Source organism: Parasteatoda tepidariorum, chromosome 1 (genome assembly GCF_043381705.1).
Source record: "Parasteatoda tepidariorum isolate YZ-2023 chromosome 1, CAS_Ptep_4.0, whole genome shotgun sequence".
Classification (NCBI taxonomy): domain Eukaryota; kingdom Metazoa; phylum Arthropoda; class Arachnida; order Araneae; family Theridiidae; genus Parasteatoda; species Parasteatoda tepidariorum.
In genome coordinates this window covers 27,002,078-27,026,028 of record NC_092204.1, presented here as the reverse complement: position 1 = coordinate 27,026,028, position 23,951 = coordinate 27,002,078, and the positions used below count along the sequence as shown (strand labels likewise).

General features: G+C 27.4%; 1 protein-coding gene across 3 annotated transcripts; it reads right to left on the bottom strand.

Moving 5' to 3' along the window:
* Window positions 1-314: 314 nt before the first annotated feature.
* On the bottom strand, window positions 315-23,905 carry LOC107453749 (ubiquinone biosynthesis protein COQ8, mitochondrial). 3 transcript variants are annotated; one of them, XM_043047488.2, is made up of 13 exons: window positions 23,778-23,905; window positions 20,759-20,959; window positions 19,765-20,226; window positions 18,231-18,297; window positions 14,772-14,975; window positions 14,172-14,257; window positions 12,619-12,759; window positions 8,115-8,196; window positions 5,300-5,393; window positions 4,402-4,543; window positions 4,208-4,315; window positions 1,842-1,994; window positions 315-672 (listed from the first exon to the last, which is right to left on the bottom strand). In XM_043047488.2, the coding sequence occupies exons 2-13, from the start codon at window positions 20,945-20,947 to the stop codon at window positions 397-399; spliced, it is 2,004 nt and encodes a 667-aa protein (XP_042903422.1). In that variant the 5' UTR covers window positions 20,948-20,959; window positions 23,778-23,905; the 3' UTR covers window positions 315-396. The 3 variants fall into 3 exon arrangements, with proteins under 3 accessions (XP_042903422.1, XP_042903421.1, XP_042903420.1); XM_043047487.1 differs by having other exon boundaries at window positions 23,729-23,867; XM_043047486.2 differs by having other exon boundaries at window positions 23,668-23,822.
* Between the last annotated feature and the right edge of the window lie 46 nt (window positions 23,906-23,951).

The following is a 23,951-nucleotide window of genomic DNA, read 5'->3' as shown; positions in this document are numbered from 1 at the left end:
CTTGTTTTATGAGACAAAAACTATGGACACCTCACTTTTGTAATAAACCTCTCACTACTGAAAATCCTCCACTGAAGTCTTTATAAAGTGATGTGTCCTTAGTTTCTCATTTTTAGCCTTGCAAAAACACAATTTTGTCTTTTTTTTTTTAGTCTACTTAAAAAGGTAATTTATAAAATTTTTATTTTAATATTTATATAAATCTAGATACAATAAGATTGATTTTAAGACCAACAGAAGTGTAAATTTTGATGCATATTCTGATACAATGAATTTTAACTGTAGATCTTGAACTGAGGAAATAGAAATTAAAATAATTTTTAAAACTAAACATTTTATTCACATGAAACTAAACTGCTTTCTACAAACTATTTACAATAAGTGAATTTGGCTGGCTTATTTTTTAGAGAGATACTCTTTGTACACATCATCAAATAACAGTCCACAATTTATTTTTGCACCAAGTTTGGTGCATAGTAGAAAGATTCCCGACATTTTTCGATGGAGAGAATAAGACTCGTCAGGTGGGGGAGTGAGTCTATGTTCCAACATGATTGGTACTAAATGATGTATTCTTTCGGTCATATTTTGTTGTTTAAAATCAAATTCTTTGTGACAAGCAAACGCTTCTCCCAGTATCATGACAGCATCAACGTGAGCCTCTTCCATTACCTTCAAACAAAAGGCATTTGTTAAAAACAATAATTCAGTATAGTCTTGCTATCTCAATATTGAAGGGAGGCTAAAAAAAATTCGAGATAGCGATTTTTGGAGGTAACAAGTTCAGAACTAAATATGTTTTAAAAAGTATAGAAATATATTCTAAAAAGTAGAGTCAAGAAACATAAGAATAACTACTATTAAATATGTATGCAATGATAGTTGACAGTAAGTTAAATACAAAAATGATAATTTTATGTTTAAAAGTAACTCAAAAATAATTGCGCATTAAATAGAAAATAAATTGGTTTACAATAAACTTACACTGTGATTTTTCTGAAAAAATTCAAAAGGTTTTGAGAAGAAACCCTTTGACATAGGAATTCAAATTTACATGCCAAGATAAAAAATATTTTTTTGACGTAACAAGGTATCGAAGTTCGAGATATCGAAAGTATACTGAATCATATAGTTAAAACATGAAAAAGCAAATATAATGTTGCAGAAACAAACATAGGATTATTGCTATACAATAAAGAAGCGCCATACAACCTGAAGCACCCTATTTCATTAAGTGTCGAAATACTTAACACTCAATGGGAAATAAGCATCTTCAAAGTTTTAAAAAATATGAATTGTAAGAGATAGAAAGCATCTTTGTAATACATCTGAAGGTCATGTTCTCATATACCTGGACATTTTTAAATANTGTAATGGAAAAAAAAAAAAAAAAAAACTGTTACTTCTCTAAAAATAGAATAAAGTTTCCTGAAAACATTTTAAGTTCATAGCTATGTTGCAACAAGATGTGCTATGTAAATACAAAAAATTAAAAAAATATTTTATAAAGTCCATAATTTGAAAAAGATAAAATCTGCAAAACCAATCTTACTTTTGTTTTTTAACAGATGATTGACTTTTTTATTATTAAAATGAGGATAAACTAGCTATTTCTCTAATTAGATGATAAAAATTTTGAGTGATAATTTGTGTTACTTCAACAGCAAAAATTTGTAAAAATGTCAGATTTTTGACTTAAGTTTTCTGACGTTATTCACACTAATGTTTTACTCTTCAATTTAGAGAATAACCATATAAAGGTTAAAAATAACATTTTGCAATATAGAGGTGGCTCTAATTTACTTAATGGAATTAGTAAAAAATACATAACAAAAAATTACCTTTGTTTCATATCCAGTTAGAAATCCTAATTCTTGAGAAAATTGCAATACTCTACCCCTGTCTTGATCAGCAGCAGCTTTGATGACTTTCATGTAAGTGTCCACAAATTGAGATGAATAACTATTGCTAGCTCCAAAATCTAATAGAATTATCTGTTAAAAAAAGGAACCTTTTATAATTTTTGTTATTTACTAAAAAACTGAATCATTCGAATTTTTATAGAAAACTTATTACAATATAATTTTTTAGAGGAAATACAAGTTTGTTTTGTTTATAATATATAAAAATTGCAATATTAAAGAAACTATACAGTTTATAGAATTTATGAGTTATTAGTATGTATTGATCTGGTTACTGTAGGTAGTAAACAGTTAATTTTTAAAAAAACAAAACAAAAAATGCTTTTATGATTAAACATAGAATTTAACGGAAAAGAACTAGAAGAAACTATACCTGTGTACAAAATGTAATGTAATAAAGTCAAACCTATTTATAAATAAGTGTGATTTCAAATATAAATAGGAAACAAAATTGCTGAAATGCTTCAGGATCATGAAATTTGAAGAAGGTAAATCCCTTAAAGCAAACATTTGTATGTTTTGCTTTAAAAGCATTTAAATGTCTTGTGTTAGAAGCATTCCTATGACTTTAAGTGGAACTTAGGAATATATTGCTATAAATGTCAAATACAAGAGATTTCTAAGAACATTAAGTTTTATTCAAAGAACAATTTAAGAAAAATATTAAATATATATATATTTTTCAAAAACAGATATGAAATATTAGTAGCAGTTAGATAAAAATATTTTATCATCATAGTAGCTAGCAATTTAAAAAAATAATAATGGACAAAATTCTGGATTTTTTCTCAGATATTTTAAAGAAAAATCTAAATCTGAGTTATAATATATTGTTCCATTCTTTTAAAAATGGACTTAATATTTTTGCATACAAATGTTAGAAGTTAGAACATTTAGAAAGATAATGAACACTTAAAATGATAAACTTGTATATTTTCATTCTGCCTGAAAGGTATATGTTTTAGATCTATATAAATAATGTTGAGTGTGATTTTTGGAGAAAAAAAATTCTAAACATCGGAGAAAAAACATCACTTACCCACTTCTTCACATTCCTGATCTCTGACAATAAATATGTGAGTCGACACTCATTAACAAATGGCAGCATTTTATGCCAAACACCACAGTTTGTTTCTTACTCAAGAAACAAATTTCAATATCGCCAAACAATTCACCTGACCCCCCCTCCCCCGATTAGCACCAAGGCCTGAACTGCATTTGAAGGTAAAATCATTTAGGACCATGCCCCTCCTCAACCATATGTAATGCTCATAGCTGATGAGTCAGACTTTCCCTATGTAATGCTTCCATATGTATGTAATTGCTGCATAGGGAGTGTGCACTGACAACTAAATAAAGCTTTTCAATCCACCCTATTCTGGAGTGTACACACTTTTCTAAGTAATGCTTCTATATGTATATGTTACGGCCAAAGCCCGACCATTTTGCACTTTGGCCATACCTCTCGGCCAAAGTGCGATGTAATTGAAACGATCAGTGAATATTCTACTTTGGCCGGCCATTTCGCGAAGTGACCACAAAGTTCCGGCCAAAACGCGATGTGCTCATTCAAGAATGCCGGAATGATTTATAATTCATTTTTTAATTAAAGGAAAAGAGGTAAATTTTTTATGTTGACCATTTTACTACTTTTTTAATATCTTTTGTATTTCTAATAACTTTTACTTTACAGAAAAAAAATGTTTTTTAGCATATGTGGTGGTAGGGTGGGACCACAATTTTTTAATATTCGTTTTTATTAAAAAGTTAATTTGCTAATATTGCCTCTTTTGTTTTCTTTTTTAATTTAAAAATATAAAAAAATACACAAGTTTTTAAATTAAAATTTAATTTAATTTAATTTTTAAAGAATGAAGTTATGGTTATACAGAGCCAATAATACCTGCCAATGATTTTTTCTTTCAACTTTGGCTGATCCTCCCATGCCACTTCGCGATCTGACTGGCCAATTCCCAAAATCAAGAAAAGATCGGACATTGGCCTGCCAATTTACTGCGTTCTTAGCCATTTCGCGATTTGGCCGGCCAATTTGCAAAGTGGCCGAATTCGGGTTTTGGCCGTAACATATATAATTACTGGATAGGGAGTGGGCACTGACAACTAAATAAAACTTTTCAATCCCCCCTATTCTGGAGTGTACACACTTTTCTAAGGTGGTTAGTGCATCCGGCTATGGACCCAAAAGTTTTTGCTTCAAAATATATCACTCATGGGCTAACAGTCACTTATAGCATGCATATTTTTTTTTTTTAAAAAGTAATTACCTGATCTGTGTCATCATTATACAAAAAATTGGACCAGTTAGGATCTGTCTGCATGAATTCAAAGATGAATATTTCCTTAAGACATAGCCTCAAAAGCCTTTCACAAACCTAAAATCATAAAACGAATATAAAGCAAACCATATTATCGTTTCTTAAAACTTAAAAAAGTGGAAAAAATAAATCAATGCAATTACTTTATTTCTCAAATCTTGGTCATTATTTTGTATTTGATCAATAGGATTACCATACACTAACTCTGTTGTGAGAACGTTACTTGTGCAGAAATTATCATAAACATGAGGAACATAATATTCAGGGTAATCCTTCAGAAGTTCCCTAAAATAATGATATGTTTTAAGTATTGCTGATAATATATTTCTCAACATAAGTTATTAAAATCAGACTTTTCAATTTCTTGTGTAGGACTGAGTAGTTTAAAAATTAACTGCTTGAATTAAACACAAACATTTTATTTCAACAATCTTCATTGCAAATTGTGTTACAACAGATAAATTTTCAACTGATTTGATAAATCAATCTAAAAATATTGAACCAAAATTTTTTTCTTATTTTTAATTTTAATACATAAATTATGTATTGAGTGTTTTCCCTAATGGTAAACTTTAATACATGTTTTTAAATTCCTTGACAAAATTCAAGTAAAAATTGTCTACTAATTAGGAGTCTCAAAGTAAGGAAAAAAAAAATCTGACAAATCACTACTAAAAAAGATTAGAATAAAAACATTAAAACCTGTTTGACTAGTGTAAGAATTAAAAGGCAACTATTAGAAACATCCCCTAGTTTCCTGCAATCAAACTACATAATTTTGATGTTGTCAGTCCGGCCTTTCTTAGTGATAATTCCTGAGTGTTTAAGATTCTTTTCACTTACCTTGCATAAATATTAATTTTTAACCCCTACTTAAATACTTTCTCTAATCCCGTTTTGACAAAGATTCTAGAAATGAAAATTAAGAGTGGACATTACAATAAACAATGCATATATGTTTTAAAAGAATCTGAATCACTTAAACAAAATGATTGATTGTTAAATAATAAGAAAATAAAGCAATACAATATAACTATTCACTTGAATTTCGTTCCAGCTTTGGCTTCATTTAAATAATCTACTTCTTTTCTAAGTTCCCTTTTGGCAACAGCCATTACATTATCTAAGTACACACCTAAAATTAAAATATTTAATTAGCTAAGTAGTTAAAGAAAAATGACAAAATAATGCATTTATTAATTCTAATAAGCTTATTAAATAGTAAGTACCTATAAATGGTGTCCCAATTAGGAAATTTGTATTAACTTTTTAGTCATAACACTTAACATAACAACAGCTGTTATTCTCGCCTATCTGTTGTACCAGTGGTAAACATAGGGTTAATATTAAATAATGTAAAATCCTTCAAATAAGTTATATTTCTTTAAAAAATTAAACAGAATAAAGGATACAAGAAACCCTAAAAGAACAGCAATAATTTTACTAAGATAAATAATTACTATGACTAAAAAGTTATGGAAATAATAAAATGTAAAAAACTTTAATTTAACTTTAATTTTTAATTTTTAGTCATAAATGAAAAGTATAAAGGAAAAAAAAATCCTTTAGTTGTGAATCGTAAAATTTTTGTTAAAATTAACACTAACATATCTTTCTCAAATCCAATTAAATTCTTTATTGCTTGGTTAGTAATTCTAAGGTCAAGCATGAAACCATACACCTTAAATTCTTAAAAAAACACTCTTACAACTTATCACTAATTCCTTTAAAAACAGATATTAGGATTATTACTTACAAATGAAAAGAGCAAGAAATTACAGAGCAAGAAAATTAAAAAAGACATCAACCTTAACAACTTTTGTCCTAATTAGAGGATCTCCACATGCTATGCTCCATTATTAATGGTTGAAAGCGATGGCTTCAAATAGGCAAATTAATTAGTGCAAACCATACTTTAAGTTACAAAATAAAACAGAAAGACGCATCTACTCTCCATAAACATACAGTTTTTGTGACAACTAAGGAATTTTTTAAGGGAATCAAAATATTTTGCATGTATATTTATCTATATCAAAAATAATTTTATTTAATAGTGGCAGAAAAAATTTTGAAATGTAACGTCAATGAATTTTACGCTTTATAATTTCAAATAATAAAATTCCAAATTTAATCAAAATTTAATGAATAGTTCTAATAAAATTTCAAAAAAGCCCAATTTTTAAACATTCTTTTCTCAAGAACTATACCACTGATTTTGTTCAAATTTTTTATTCGGTCATTTAAAAATCTCATAGTTTCAAATGGTGTAAAAATTTGTATACCTTTTAATATAAAATTTTTCGAACATTATTAAATGAAGTAATTAAAAATTATTTTTTACATTGAATTATCTTTAGATAAACAAATTTCGTAATTGCATGTAAAAATTTTTTAAATTCTATTAAAAACTTCCAAAGACAAAATAATTAGGATAATTTTTTCAAGATTATGATATCTATCCCCCCCCCCCCAGATTTTGATGGTCGAAAGTCCAAATCTCTAGTAAAAAAAGGTATACTTATTCAGAGAATAGGTAGAAAGGTATTTTTGAGAAAGGGATTCAGAGAAAAGGTATTTTTGTGTCTGATTTTATAACTTTTAATATCATATGCACTAATTACAAGCATGTCTGAGGTTCAATTGGCACTTAGTTTGAGAAAAATCTATCATTAAAACAAATATCGCTCATGGTGATACCTTTTTTGTGCATTGTACAATATGAAATTTAGTAAAAAAAAATTTTTTTCTGAAAATCTGAAGGCAAAAAATAAGTTAGTGCATGTTCTAATATATTCTAGCATGCAATTAGGAGTTTTTAAACCTGAACATAACTCAAAATGCGTGTTGACAAAAATGGACAAATACATATTTACGGAAATGAATAAAGCTCAAAATGCATGCTTACATAAATGGACATAGTTGCGTGTTTACAAAAATGGACAAAGCTCAAAATGCATGTTTACGAGAATGGGCAAATCTCATAATTCGTGCTTACAAAAATGGGCACAGCTTAAAATGCACGTTTACAAAAATGGACATAGCAAAAATGCACCATGTCAGTAATCAAACTACGTTTAACAATAAATGGGAAACTGTATGTTTACTGTTTCCCACTTATTTAAACACTAAGCATTACAATCATTATGAGGCAAAGTCCCAGACCTAGAAATCAGGGTGCTTAGGTATATTACAAATGAAACTTTTCAGGCAATGCCTTTGTAAACAGAATTCTAAAAGACAAAGTAATTTTTTAAACTCTGATTTTCAATAACATAAATTTACGAACAGTTTTATAAATTTTAACACCCAGTATGGCAACTTTGTAAAAACAACTGTTGACTTTTAAAATCTTTAAAAAAAAGACTAATTAAATAAAATGTACCAAGCGATTTATGAAAATGATATTTATTTGGATTTATAAATTTATTCTTTAAAATAGGAAAAAAATTAATTTTAAAATAAGGTTGAAAAACAGAGTTTATTGCTATTTCCATTTTTCTAAACATGTAATTTGAGGTGTCCATTTTCATGAAATGCATTTCAAGCTATGTACTAATTTAAGAACTCTCCAACAATATACAATTCGTTCATTTTTGCTAGAGCTTTAACAGAAATGTACAGAGAAATTATAGGGAAAAATAGCTTTTAACCTGAATAAAAATGGGGCTCGATACATTTTTCTTAAAATAAATGTCTAAACTAACAATGAATTGTCAATATTTCACAATAGAACTCAGATTTTCTTATAAATAAATGTTTAAAAAAAAACTATTTCTAAGGCTGTAACAAAAACAAAAACTAGTTAAAATTTTTAAGCTAAAAAAAACATTCTCATAAACAAACAAATACAACTCACCTTTGGGAAGCATATTTGTTAATTTAACAATGCCCATTAAGCTCCTAATGTCACTTTCAATACCTTCTGCAACACCTGGATACTGTAAAAAACAAAATATTTTATACACGAAGAAAAACTTTTCAAATGTATAAAAGAAAAATTTTTATGACACATAGTTTTTTTTAATAAATAATATGTATATAATAATGGAAACTAAACTTTTTAAAGGTTATTCAGTAAATTTTTATGAAGAAACATATGTTACATTTATTGCCCATAGCATAATCATAAAATATAAAAAGAATAAAAGTGTGGATGATTCAGTAGTATTTATTATTGATACTGAAAAGGCAGGCAAAAGACAAATTTCAAACAGGCAAAAGATAGCTTATAATAAAGTTTTAAATTATAAAAGTTAAGTTTTATTCAAAAAAATAATCTGCAAATCATTACTTTTCTTAAGTCTACTAATTCAAAATATTCTGAAATTCTACTTTTCTTAAGTCTTTGTATTTTCGGATAATTAAAAAAATCGTACGCTTTTCAATAAATATCATACATTCTGTTATTGAAGATTTACTACAGTCACTTGGGTTTGATAGATTAAGAGTAAAATAAAAACCTCTTAAAATATTTACAATTCTTTTTTTTTCTTAATATTGTAAGATTCATTTAAGAAAACGATTGGGTTTCTTTTATTTTCATGCTTTATTGTTTACTTTTACCACAAAATAGCTCTCTATAAATTAAATCTTTCTCCTGATTGATTGAAAACTGATTTAATTAATACAGGTGTGTGTGTGAGGGGGTATACTTCCAAAACATCCTTTTGGCTGCACAACAGGCGACTTCATATGACATCTTGCAGTATAAACAATGCTTAAAGGTTAGGTTTACTACAAGTATAGTAAATTCAGTAGTAATGCCACACAGTCAAATGCAATTTTAAAAATAACTAAATTATTTGACTATAAGTTTATAAATAAATTCAGAACCCTGAAGAACAAAACAAATATCTTTCATTTAGCATTACTTACTGTACATAATAAATCTTTAAAGTGTTTATCTCAATTTTAGCTGCCGATCCCAGGATAGAACCTTATTCTTTTCTTAGATAACAAATTGTTTTTTTCTAGATTATTTAAAGTAGAAATACAGCAACTAACTTTTTATACAAATTTAGATAACTAGTTAGATAGTGAAAAGTATGATATATCATACAAACTAGGATAAAAAAATTTCAGAGTAAAAGGGAATGAATGTTAAACCATATATTTTAAATACAATTTATAAATGACATTTAACATTTTAAACAATTTAAAAGGCAATGGTAATAGAAAATCTTACAAAGCAAATTAATATAAGTTAATAGAATTTTAATGTAGGATAAAAAGGCAGCATTACATTGTGATAGATTGCATGTTAGATTAGAAGTGAAAGAATAATAAATCATCGCAAATTTCTCAAATAAATTTCACAGAATATTTTTAATATTTAAAAAAAAAATTATCAGTGTCAAAAATGTAGCAGGAAGTAAAAATGAAATTTTAACTATTCAAAATATGCCAAAATACTTTAACGAATTTTGAAAAAGAGTGTACAAGTCAAACATAAAATAGAACACTTTAATAACTTTTAGAACACTTTAATAACTTTAGATTTTCTCACAGATAAATATCTTATCAAAACGGTTTGAATTCAGCTTATGTCCTTTAATTCAGCTTATTTAATTAGTACAGATAATATTTTAAGGCATGAAATCAAACACAAAAACGCACTTTCTCTTAATAAACATGTTTTTATCTATTTATTTTGACATATTTTGGATTTTTGGCTCTCAAAATATGGGGTGGGGTGAGGGTACCGTAATTCTTGAAAATATAGGCACAATAGTTTAAGCAGGAGAGTGGTCTAAACTTTAAGCCTTTTAATGTGTACTGTACTGCTCACTTCTTGTGTACTCTATCTTATTTCTTTGAGCAAGAAAAAGCTTTTCTGCAAAAATTATTAAACTGGTTTATCCACAGTTTTGTCACTCTATTAAACAAACAATTTTTAATAAATATTTATTATTATTTTTTTAATATTATCAATAAATTTCTAAAATTGTAAGGTATGCAAATTTTCACATAATTTTAAAGGACAACAAGCAAAATGTGAATGAAATTAGTTCAAAATTTCTGAGTCACATAATTTAAAAAAGCCGTACTTTTAAATTTTCATTTCTGAAGGACTCTTTGACAGATTTTGTTCAAATTTTCCTTTTTATCATTTAGAATTTTATGGTTAGAAATTATGTAAAAATACATATGCTTAACAATTTAAAACTTTCTTGATTATTATAAATAATAACAAATAATTTGTAAAAATTATTTTCCATTTGATATCTTCTTTGTACAAACAAATTTCATAAGTATGTGCAAAAAGTTTTCAATTTGCTAAAAAGTTCTCGCAAAAAGGAAAAATATGTAAAAAGCGATATTGACATTAAAGGGTCTAATTTTTCGACAACTTTTCTGACCTTATTATTAGGTTCATATTCTTCAGGTTGAGACTATCGAATTTTGGTTTGAGATTATATATTTTGGAAATCAAAAACCCAAAAACAATAATAATAAAAAAAACTGATATGTTTATTTTTATTTAAGGTTACTCTTCGACCCTTCAAATTGCATTTTAGTACTTGATAATCTAATCCAAGATAAAAAATTATTAAGATGTAAAGTTTCTTTTATTTTACACACACTGTAGAAGATATGCTATGTTCAACTGAGAAATAGTTTCTTTAATAAGCATTCTGTAATAATTGCAGTATATACAAACAGAATTAAAATAGCAGACTCTTTAAACTTTTTTTTATTTTCAATGACAAATTTGAACATAGTGGTATTTAAACTCCCAGATTTCACAAGAGTACTTTGGTTTAAACTCATCAGAAGATGAGGTGGTCATTATACATGATCCACTCTAATTACAGAGACTGTAGATAGGATTTGAAACTAAAGCAAACACAGTGCAAATGTTTTGGAAGACAGTCATGGTCAGTGGCAAGCCTTGACTCAAACACCATTTTATGTCTGGGCCATTTGGAGATTACATACAATTTGCTTTTCCAACATTTATTGAGATCATTTGTCTTAACAACATTCGCTTAACTAAAAGGACATTTCAAAAATTGTAGAAAATTTCTTTTTATATTAAATTTTTAAGAAAAAAATTTCCTAGCTTCCTTTTTTTTACTACAAAAAGTTTTAGAGATAATGTTTTATGCAATAGTAACTATTAAACTATGTAAAAACAATATTTCAAAATGACTCTCATTTTAAAACAAAATAAAACAAAATTGTACACAATTACAGACAATTTAAGCCAGATGTTTAAGACTTTGCATAGCACTACACAAATAATTTAAAAAAAAATTAAGATCTACAATTAAAAAAATACTTAAGGTAGTAAAATGTAACTTTCTAATTTTTTCGGAGCATACACAACTGGGCAATTCCATGAAAGTGTCAACTTTTTAGTGAAATTTTTTTTTATGAATCACATATTTTGATTTTAAAAATATGTTCAAAAATAGGCAAAGTCTACTAATTCATGTTTCATTTTTGATAATTTTACGTTTTTTGAATCTAGCAGCATTCTAAAGTAATCACATGGCTGACAAGTGAATCGTTCATATTTGTGGTGAAATTGTTTTCTTGAAAAACACTTATAAAAAAAAGAAATGTATCTTTCTTTTGCAATATTTTGATAAAATTATGCATACAGTACAAAATTTAAACATTTAAAACATAGTCTTTAAGTCATTTTAAGTTTAATATATAAAATAAAAGCAACTTTTTTTGTGTCATTCCGTCACATGTTTTAGTATTTTTTTTAAATAGACAACCTAATTTTCAAATTTTTACTAATCCTGTTTATCGGTTATATACATATTAAACCTGTTTATCTGTTACATTCTGTTTATCATTTAAATATTAATAAAACATTTTTTAAATGAAGTCTTTCTTCCACTAAACTTTTTGTCATTCTGTCACGGTCATTCCGTCACAGCAAATAGATGCTAATAACTGTTAGCCAACCTGAGGTTAATTTTCCAAATTCACATTTTACATTGCTTACACATTATACTAAAAGTAAAAAATAGTTCAGAAAAATAATAGCTGCAAAATTCACAGAAACTACCAGTTCTAAGCAGCATGCCAAAAGCTTGGTTGCCNGTCTCAAAAAAAAAAAAAAAAAATAGAAAATCTTTTTTTTTTAGTTTATGAATCACATTATGCCAAAAATAATGATATGCATGAAAAAAAAACAATGTTTACTTGAAATTAGATGCATGGAAACTTCAAATAATTGTTATTTTTCAAGTCAAAATGTCATTTCGTCACATATGGAATTGCCCAACTAAAGAATTTTAAAACACAAAATGTCACTTATTAACAGACTTTTATGACAAAATAAAATCCATCAGTAAAACAATAAAAAAAAAGCTCAAAAAGTTTGAGGACTGTTATATTACTTGTATTTTTAAAGCAACATCAGAACCATCTAAAAGTTTTGCACCATGAACTTGTCCAATAGATGCAGCAGCAAAAGGTTTTGATTGAAATTCTGCAAACTTATCTCTCCAATCTGCACCAAACTCTCTATATAATACTCTCTAGAAAGTTACCATTGCGACATTAGTTGGTGTTGTATAAATATTAGTTGTAAATGAACATTATAATAAAAAATAGCTACAGTGCTGCAGTCATTATAATAAACATTACTTTTACCTTTTTAAATTATAATTCACAGTGATGCAATGATAATGTTACTTCTGAAAACAAAAATATTTTTTTTAAAAAGGTAATGTTAATTAATGCCGTCATTGCTTTACACGCTATAGAGATCATGTAAACAAGCAAACTTCAGAAGATATTTCACATCCATATAACATTCGGATAAGGTATGGAGGTTTCCTCGTTCTCTGTACTATCTGTCCTTACTATGGGAGCAAAGTTGGCCCACCCTATATGGTGCCCCCAGGGCCGGATTAACCTATAGGCACACTAGGCACGTGCCTAGGGCCTACGAAATTCAGGGGCCTACGAAAAACTTCGGGGAAAAAAATTTGTTGACAAGAATAATTTAGCTTTAAAAACAACAAGTGTATTTTGCACAAAATTATGAAGATACAAATAAAAATATAGTATTTTTCAGTAACAAATTATTTTGCAGAATCTTATGATCTAATATATTACTTTTTTGCGATTTTTAGATTCAACGAAATCTTGTATTATGCTGTCAAATTCCAAACTACGCAAAATGTCGTATTCAATAGACATAAGTGCGAGCGATGCCAAACGATCTTGATTCATTGTTGAACGCAAATAACTTTTTATCAATTTTAATCTGGAGAAAGATCTTTCTCCTTCTGCATTTGATCCAAGAATCGACAAATATATTCTTAATGCAATGTGAACGCTAGGAAAAGTATTCACAAGTTTATCTTTAATTGCCTAGGGCCTACGAAAATTGGCTATGCCTAGGGCCTACGAAAGGTATAATCCGGCTCTGGGTGCCCCTGAAAAAGTGGCCAACAAATCTGCCCGAATACGTCTGAATAGACGAATGTCAACCCAGCTGTGCATTAGAAAAAAAATTATTTCTGTTCGAAGAAGCTTTGTAGTACAGTTTATCTAGCTCTGTTTGGTTATCGCAATTTTAAAAGTTTCTTTACTTGTAATATTTTTCTTTAATTTCATTCGAATTGTGGTGCATTAATTTTAAAAAATTAAAGCCTATAATATATTTGATGAAACATTTAAATAAAAGGTAAAAAATAATACGCCACCTATCCTTGATCATTTTTAGGGTCCTTTTGCTAATGTTATAACTTGTAACATTTTGTTGTATTATAATTGATTTTTATTCCTCTTTATCTAAAATTCTCATAAAAAACTTAGATTAATGTCACTTATCTAATTATAACATATTGAATATGTCCCTTGTAATTATTCTCTAAATTGCCTTCTACCAAAAACACAATTCTTACATACTATCACTAAAATACAATTAAATTTTTCTTACTTCCATTTGCCATGAAGGCATATAATCGGCTGATTGTCGAACTCTTTCAAATACAGCTGCTAATTGAGGGTTTATCATAGAGTTATCTAGGTAAAGTAAACAATAATTATAATTTAATTATTATAATTTAGTTTTTAAAATTTAATCATTCTAGAAATTGTTAGATGAAAAACTAGAATAAAAAAAATTATTTTATATTGAAAATAAAAATAAAAATTTGTTAAAAATATGGCAATGGTCTTAGCAATGAAATTAAAAGCATTGGTAAAATCTTAAAGGTGATAACAAAATGCTGCATGCAAGAATGTAAAAGAAACATAAATAATTTATTTTTGTCTATGGATAAATTTATTTTTATCAAAGATAGCAATTAATTAATTCAAAAATACATATTTCCGAGTCACAGAATTACTACAATTTGATATTGTTTCGTTAAAATATTATTTTCTTGAAACAAAAGGAAAAAAATGCTTTACTTATTTACAATTACGCAAATTTACTTTTATTAGCTGAAAATAATTAAATTATTCTTTGATTATTTTACAAAAAACACATTGACTTTTTAAAAAAACTTTAATTACATATTAATTCTTTATTCACCTTGAATGCTGAGCATCTGACCAAGTTTTAATGCTGCTCCTCTAGCTTTACATAAAGCATCAACAATTAAATTAGCATTAGCTTCAGTAAGAAAAGAATTTTTCGAAAGAAGAGAACTTGGACCAGCATCTTGTTCTTTTGTTAATCCAAATGTCTTTTTCGTTTTTTCTACTGCAGCACCTAAGGCCATTCTACCAAATAAACCTATAAATAATGATATAAATGTATTTCAAGCATTAGTTATATTTCAAAATGAAATAAATAAGCATAAATAATTATAAACAATGGTTTTCAATCATGATTAAAATTGTACTATTAAATGATATTAATTCATTACAACTAATTAATTCAGATTAATTAATTTATATTAAATTTTTGTCTGTACCAGATAGTCAAAGACACTGAAAATTTTTTAATAATTTCCTATAGAAATGTGTCTCACTTCCACTAAAAGAAAAACTTTACTACATTGCACACGGATCAAATTCTGTCACATGAAATTTCAATTTTAATCAGTTTTAAATAAAATTTTCTTTCCTGAAGTTTTCTTATGACTTACACTGATTCAAATTAATATATGGTATACTAAATGGTATACATTATTAAAAAACTAAACAATATTAATTCATTTGTGCTTCATTCATATTGTATCTTTACTATTAGATTGATTGTCATAAAAGATGAAAAACGTTATAACAGATATAATAATGAATGAAACAGTAGCAGAATTATATATAATAAGTTAAACAAATAAGTTTGAAATTTTACTTTTTTTGTGCTTTACATTTCATAATGCTAAATTATGGAGAAATTTTATATAAGCATTATAAAAAGGAAAATTTTAGATTTACTAATGTAGAATTCCAGGTATAAAATAATTTATTTTTTTAACAAGGACTATGAGCAGAACATTTTTCAAAAACCTTTTCCAATTGTTAGTCATAAACTTTTTTGTTTTAAATAAAATATTCTGCTATAAGTGCTTAAATAATGTAATATACTAGCTGATTATCAGTTCTTCGTACAGGGGAATAAGCAAATAATCAATAAATCAGTATTAACAGGGTGCGTAGCCAAATCTTTGAATCAAAAATAAGCACTTTTTAAAAACTTTTCAAGCACTTTACAAAAATTTTCAAGCACTCAAAAAATTCACATTGAATCAATGATATTATTGAAAAACAAAAACTTTTTATGAACAGTTNAAAAAAAAATCTAATTTTTTATTTGGTTGCACTTTCCAAAGGCTTTACATTATTAGATTAATTAAAATATTTTTCTATATCATTGAAAAAAATTTAAAAACTGTATAGTTTGACTTTTTCTAGTCATAATTTTTAATATTTCAGTAGTTAAATAATAAAAAGTAATTATTTTTGCATTAATCATTCATCTTAACCTTGTCAGGAACAGCAAAAGGAGAAAAAAATGCATCCCCAGGCTCGCACACTCCAAGTTTATATGTACCAATACGAGAGTTTAATGACCATATATTAAATACGGATAAAGATAGAATTGCTATAGTCACTCTTAACTAGGCACCAGAGGGAAAAACGACGGAGGGGAGGTCAAAAACTAATGAGGTGCAGGATGATGGAAAGAGAGAAGAATGAGATTGGGTGGACCAGCTGACAGGAAGCAAGACTGGCTGCAGCTGACAGGGCTGAGCAAGTTTGCAGGTATAAAATGCACCCCTGGGCATGAAAAGAGATGATTATGAAGAATAGGAGATTACCTTTTTTTAGATCACATCTGTCCAGCTTTTAAGGGATTTCAGGAATTATGAATGAAAAGTTTAAATAAATTGAGAGTTTATAAAAAACAAAACTGATGTTAAAATGCAGAGGACTTGCTTTCTTAACAATTAAGAACAGTACTTTGATGAATAACGTTAGAATAATGAATTTGTGTAAATTATAAGATGATTAAAATATAATGCTATTTCTGTGCATTTTTAGTCAAGGCCTGGGATAAAAATATGTCTAATGTTTGATGTAGGTATCAAATTTCTACACTGTACAAAATCTTTTTTATATAACTTTAATATACTTTATATAACTTTAATATATTTAATATATAACTTCAATAAATTTAATTTTTAATATAAAAGATTTACACCCAGTGGTCAGAAAAAATACATTATTTTTGCAGCTAACTATAACTATTTTATTATTAATGTATGTAACTACACCTACAACTACTTCTTTTCTTTAAATGTAGTGACTACAAACGTTCCAAATTTAGTCACTACTTCACTAAATATATTACGAAACAAACTTGGCTGGGACACTTAATTTACACCCATGTTCAAAATGGTTTGGAATGAAAAAAATTGACCCATTTAAACATGAGGAATTATTAAGAAATATTTATTCATGTTTACATGAGGCAATTTTTAAGCCTAAACCACTTTTTACGAATTTGTCTTTTTTACCTTTAAAGTTTCATGTCTTTCTCGACAGTGAATATTTAATTTAATAATTGCTTGGAAACTATTTTTGCAAACATTTGCAATTTTGTAAGAGTTTAATGCTCGTTAATTTCGTCTAAGAAACTAAGTACATTAAAAATTACAGAGAAAATATGTTCCGTTCGATTGAAATAACATCAATGATTCATGAAAGTACATTTGCATTTGGAAGTATATACTAAGTAATAAATTAGCTATCATTAGCAATGGCTAGTTTAAATTTTAGTAAGACATAATTCCAATAAACACTCGGTCACAGGGGCATTCTCATTATGCTGATTGCAGTTGCAAAAATTTGTACCAATCATATTCAAATAATTAGTTTATAAAGTTTGTTCTTTTACCAAGCTAACAATAAAAGTAGTTGCTAGGAATCTCCAAAAGCTATTGTTTTTTTGTATCACACAACTTAATAAACTACAAACTACAGAAAAAAAGTATTAACAATAGTTTCACCATTTGCAGTGTGCTACTTCCAGTCAGCGTTTGCCCTTTTATGCAAACCATAAAATAACACAATGCAAAAATAGAACAAAAGAATAAACAACTGTTATATAAAAACGATGAATTTTAGAAAAAATTATTTCACTATTTAGATCTTACCTTCAAACAAAAATCAAGACTGTTAAAACCTATATCTATATATTCATTTATGTTTTGAAACTGTAATAAAACTTATATCTTGTGTTTTACTATTTTGACAAAACTAGATATCCAGCCTTAATGGCTCAGTGGTTAAGGCACTTAACTGTCATTGGAAGAAATGGGTTTTGATTCCCTGTAGTCCACCAAGCTTCAGATCAATGGGTACCAACTTATCTGGGAAGTAAAGATGGACTGTGCACAGTGCATACTACATTGACACAATTATGCTGTTGCAATCGAAACTGCAGAGGCTTTATTTTCAGTAAACAAAATCTTGAGTTTTGCAATTTAAAATTTTGCTTAAAAAATTTAAAAAGAAATACTTAAAAATTTTTTTCAGATACCTCCAAAGACCATAGCACGTCTAACTTGGGAAGCAGGAACTTCTTTTTCTCGAGCCCGTTCATTTAACTAGAAAGGAACACTGTTGAATTAGTAATATATTACACATAAAATATATTTTAAATATTGTTTTATAGTAAACTGAAGTAATTTATCTTATAAGTGATTATTATTTAAATATTTTAAGCTAAATTTCAACTTTTTAATTATCTATATTTCATGATCCTATGTTTCATTAGAACGCAATGTAATATGCATGCATAAAGTAGTTCTAAGACATACAGCTACTTTGATACTATGAGGTAAGGCAAAGCCTTTGGACTTTCCAATAGTTTCAAATATTACATCTATGGATAATGGAAATTTCTTCATAAATAGTATGAGCCAGGAAGCTAATTACCATTCTATTTCACAATATGACAATTAGAGGTAAGGAATATACCAATATATTATCGTAATATTGAGATCATGAAACATTAAAATGTATGGAATACAGAGTCTCCAGATAAATATCAAATATATTATTTAAAATTATATAGAGTATTGTATACCTTACAAGACAAGATTTTTTGATCATTATTAAATAAAATGAAAAAAATAATAATAATTAATAATATAACAACATATCTTTTTAATAAAATTAACCTTAGATAAATAAATTTCATAATTGTGTGAAATTTTTTTTTTTTTTGATTAACCTTAATAGTTCTAGAGATATGAAAAATAAGCAAAATTAACATTAAGGGATCGAAACTTTCGGCAGCAATTCTGACCAAACTATTAGAACCATATTTTCTAAATTGCAGCAACTCCTTAATATATTAAGGGTCAGAAAGTCAAATGCGTCCACAAAAAAAAGCATGAGTATTCAGAAAAAGTATTGTTTTGCGTTTGATTTTGTAGCTTAAAACATCTGCTGAATTAATTAATTAGCATATTTGAGGCATGTGAAAATCCAATCATTAGACCAAAGGGTATTTAGAACATTCCATTTTTAATTTTAAGCACTGTACATCACAAAAGAAAAATATAGAAAGACAACAGTTTAGTAAATATTAATGTGCAATATTATTTTTCTTCAGAGCTTAATTAGAACACTATCATCATGGATACATCCATCTAGTTAATAAAAAATTAACAGGATTGATATCTAGCATAGTATTTAATAAATAAAAAGCATTTTTCCTCTAAAATTTGGATTGTGTCAAATATGAAATCTGACAATTTTTTATATACTTTGTGATCAAAAGGTAAGAATAACAACCAGCAAAAAAATTGAATTTAAAGCTCTCTCTCTCTATATATATATAGGATAGAATTTTTAAATGACTTCATAGCAAATAAAATTTCAAACAAAAAAATTTGTGATATAGTACTTGATTCTGATATACTTAATGCCTCTAAAAAAACAAAAAAATGTATGACAATTTTACGCTGGTTTCAAGGTGTTATTGTTAACAAATTTATTGTTTAACTAGTTATAATTTTAAACCTAACTTATAATTTTAAAATAATGAAAGTACTATTTAAATATACCTCTGGAGGTTTACGGGACTTGGGCAGTTTTGGTTTTCGTTGGACTAAATTTTGTAGCACAAATTCTTCAGAAACTTTGGCAGAAGATGAATCAGAAAATGATTTTGAAACAGAAGTTGACATAGGATTAGTAGTTTCATGCAAATGAGTGGATGACATTTTTAAATTTTCAGCTTGTGGTACAATAGTAGGAGCAGGTGTTTTGTTGAAATTTTGTACATTTTCTTTTCCTAAATTACTTGCTTGGACATAGGGAGAAACAGATTCAAAATTATTGATGTTTTGATTCTCAATCTCTGATACATTTTCCTTTAGGATGGGATGATCAATCTCAAATTCATTGTGAGTATTGCTTTCATGAGTTTTCTTATTTTGTTTCAAGGAATATGTAGCATATTGCTTTATACCTTCAGTGATCATAGAACCTCGCTCAAGTGTTTCTTTAACAGTATTCACTACAGCCTAAAATAAAGGAAATAAATCATAGCAATACATAAAAACTATTTCAAAGACATAAAATAAATGTTGGTAATTTTACAAAATCGGTCACATAAAAAAGTATAAGTTTTCTTTAATTTTTCTTTAGTTTTTACCTTGCTAAATTTTTTAGTGATTATTCTGAAAAGTCACAAATTAAGAAGCTAATTGATATTCAGTAGAGTAAAAAAAATAAAAATTCTGAACCAGCAAAAAGGATAAATAACTGTAAGAACCATTATGTTGTTTATTTGACTATGTATTTTTATTTCATTCATCATACAATTTCATCATAACATACATACATAACATACATCTTCACATGCATATAAATGCTTTATTTTATGTATGTGAAGTTGCTTTAGTTCTATTTTAAGCAGTATGACCTGTTATAAGGGTCCAAAACATTTCTATGGGGCCCAGCATGCTATTAAGAGGGCTCTGGCACAAATAACTATTAAAATTAAGAATTCGTTAGAATTTCTAAATTAATATAAATATATTATTGTTTACATACTTTCGGATTTGAAGATAGAGCAGCAGCTGAGCTTAGTTTCTCTTCTGTAAAATTAATCACTGAGTTAGAAAGATTGCTAAGAGATGAATTTCTCCAAGCATATTTTATTTCTGCTTGATTTCGTTTAACAAATGCCTTTCCAATCATTTCTAAGCCATTCCGTATAATGGTAAAATCCGATGGCTTCATTGCTAATTAAATCTGAAAGGAGGAAAAAAACCAGAGTATTTCATAATTTTTATCATATAAATAAAATAATGAATTCAATATAAAGTAAAAATTGAAATATGTTCTTAGTTTTGAAATATTGCTTTTTCGAAGTGTGCATTGTGATACCATCGAGTACCATGCATAGATATTTTTCCTTAAGGATAAAATAAAATAATAAATTATCCATTTCATAAATAAATATACAAAAAAAAAAAAGAATTAGCCAATTATAACTTAAGATGTATAGATAATTTTTCATCATCCCACAAATTGAAAGGTGTTGTCCCAATCTAGACTTCCTCAAGTTGGGGGTTGTGGTAGCCAAGTAGTCAGAGAATCAGTCTCCGATTTAGAGGGGCCGGGATTCGATTCTCGACTCAGCTCAGATTCATCGAGTACATGCTATATATGTGCTTGTAAAATCTGTGGAATCGAAAGTCTTATGGTCAGTTGTTGAGCAGTACCGTGGGTATGGGGATCTGGAGAAAATTTCCTTCCTCTTCACATCTATGTCTAAATTGAGAAAGTCAGAAAGGAGGCAGTCTTGGCATTTCTGCTTGAAACAGAGATTTTATCATTTTGGTGATACAAACTAGTTTAGCTTTAAAATATAATTTATATGGCAAGCATAATACAATAAAATATTATACTTTAAAATATTCCTTTATATTTTTAGTTGTTGGGATTTTTTAAAATTGTATTACTTTTACTTACAATTTTTTACTTTCAATTAATAATTGTAATCTGATTAATCAGAATAAAATCAAAGCAGGGATGTGGGTCCCATTGCACAGTAAGGTAAAGGGATATTGTTCAGTTCATGCTTGTCGAGTATTCCCTGCTCTAGTCCGTATTTGGAAATGGGAGTTCTATTAACAAAGTGATTAATAAATAAGCTTCTTAAGGTAAGGAGAATAAATTTATGGAAGATAATGGAAGAATTGGGAAATTTATATTAAATTGCAATTTTGAAACCAGACGCAGAAAAGTTTTTTGGCTGTATCATTGACTGCTTGTTTAAAATTTTTAGCATCCTCTTTACGGAATTTTGAATAATATAAATTTCCTCGATTTAAAATAAGCTTCTTGAACATTCCAGTAAGTTTAATAATCTACAACATCTCTTTTAAGCAGAATTAAGCTTATTATAGTAAAAAATTCAATGTCTGCAAAATTGTATCTGTTCAAAGCTGTTTTATTCACTAGATCAGTGTTCCCCAACCCTTTTATCACCGTGGACTTCTCAATGTTTGATCGTTTTACCGCGGCTCATTACAGTTTAGTCCACTGCTTTGTTTTGGTTGCTGTTACTGGAGAAAACCCCGCTTCACACAGATAGGTTGTCAAAAATGACCCCTTAATTTTAAAATAAATAAAATTTTAATGGAATACAGATATTTTTAATTTGGGGCATAGACCTAGGAATTTAAATTCAGTTTCAATGAGATGGGCGTCCTGGTACCATTTGATCCGCGGACGCTGGGGGGACACTGCACTAGATAATACAAATATTTGGAGAGTTCCTAGTCACATTATTTAGGAATTGTAACACAAGGCTAGTAGATTTTTATGAGACGTGATACAAATATAATATCCATCAAAATGATAACTTGCGTAAAATTTTATTATATCAAGTCAATTAGTACAAATGAATCACTTATCAACAAATATACACCTACTAATACACAAATATTGATATCGAGGCACTAGCTGACAATCCTCCATTTCTAAGATTCTAAAAGGCTGTATTACAATCTTGTAAATAATTCAATAAATTTTACACAAAATCATTTATTTAAATATATAAGGCTGACAGGTCAGACTGAAGTCAACCTTCAGTCACGAGGACAAACAAGGAAATAAAAGGGAAAGGTGGTAGAGCATCCTTTTATGTTGCAGCAGGGATGACGCAAGATTTATTCATCGTTATTGGCTAATTCAATACTATTACTATAGTACAGGTAGCACTCTTATTATGTAAATAAAAACTTATTTTCATAAACTTTAAATTTAGTATGTATTTACAATGGAAATTTTTAATAACCTAAAACGTGGCATGGCTCTTGAATTTAATGCAGATCAAGGAAAGTATTAATAGAGATTAAAACTTAGTTAGTGAATAAAATATATGTCATATAAAAATATTTATTGCATTAAAAAATAACCTTTTAAGCTTTTTTTAAATAGAAGTAATTTAACTAAAAAAGAACATATTTTGTGAACAGCTGAATTAAATATTGTATACTCTTATTATAAATGCACATTTTTATGATGTATGTTATAGATAATTGTTACATATATCTTAAAAACTAAGAATTTTTTCAAAATTCTGGTGTAAGTCTTTCTTTTTGAAACTTTAATTCTTCACTTTGTTTAATTTACAATTAATTCTAATTTTATTTCATGTGAAATAAGATGCTTCCAATATTCTGTAGGTGTTTGCAAAACAAAAGAGATATATATTATCTAGTGGAATAAAAAGACACCAGCAATTTGAAAACGAATTAAAAAATTAAACATTAATTAATAGTTAATAAAAGTTTGACATAAATATCAATAAACAAACAGTAACTAAATTGATAGCTAGCTTAGAGATACAAAATAACACCGGCTATTTTAAAAATAGAAGATAATTTCAACTTCTTTAAGATACAACATGTTAAAAACAATTTTGGAGTTAAAATAAAAGTGTTTTTAACCTTCAGCAATGTAAATAAGTTTTAACCTTCTGTAATTTAAATAACAAAAAGCACTGATTACATAATGCTTCGTAGCGATGCTTCGTAAAAAAACACAAAACAATCCGTACCGCGCACACGATGAAACCACAACAAATAGCAGACTGCTTTGGTTTTGTAGAAGTTGCAGTGCATTTCAAAATAGAATGCGTTTTAAATTCAATAGATTTGTTTCTCAACTAATATAAACTATACTATTATTTAAAAGTGTATTAGTGTAGTAAAATATTTTCAGATCTTTAAAA

Coding starts and splice junctions, on each gene's coding strand:
- LOC107453749 (XM_043047488.2), bottom strand. CDS start 20,947: ATGAAGCCATCGGATTTTACCATTATACGGAATGGCTTAGAAATGATT. Junction 20,227..20,758: donor CTCTATCTTCAAATCCGAAA/GTATGTAAACAA, acceptor CCTTTATTTTAG/GCTGTAGTGAATACTGTTAA. Junction 4,544..5,299: donor AAAGCTGGAACGAAATTCAA/GTGAATAGTTAT, acceptor TCATTATTTTAG/GGAACTTCTGAAGGATTACC.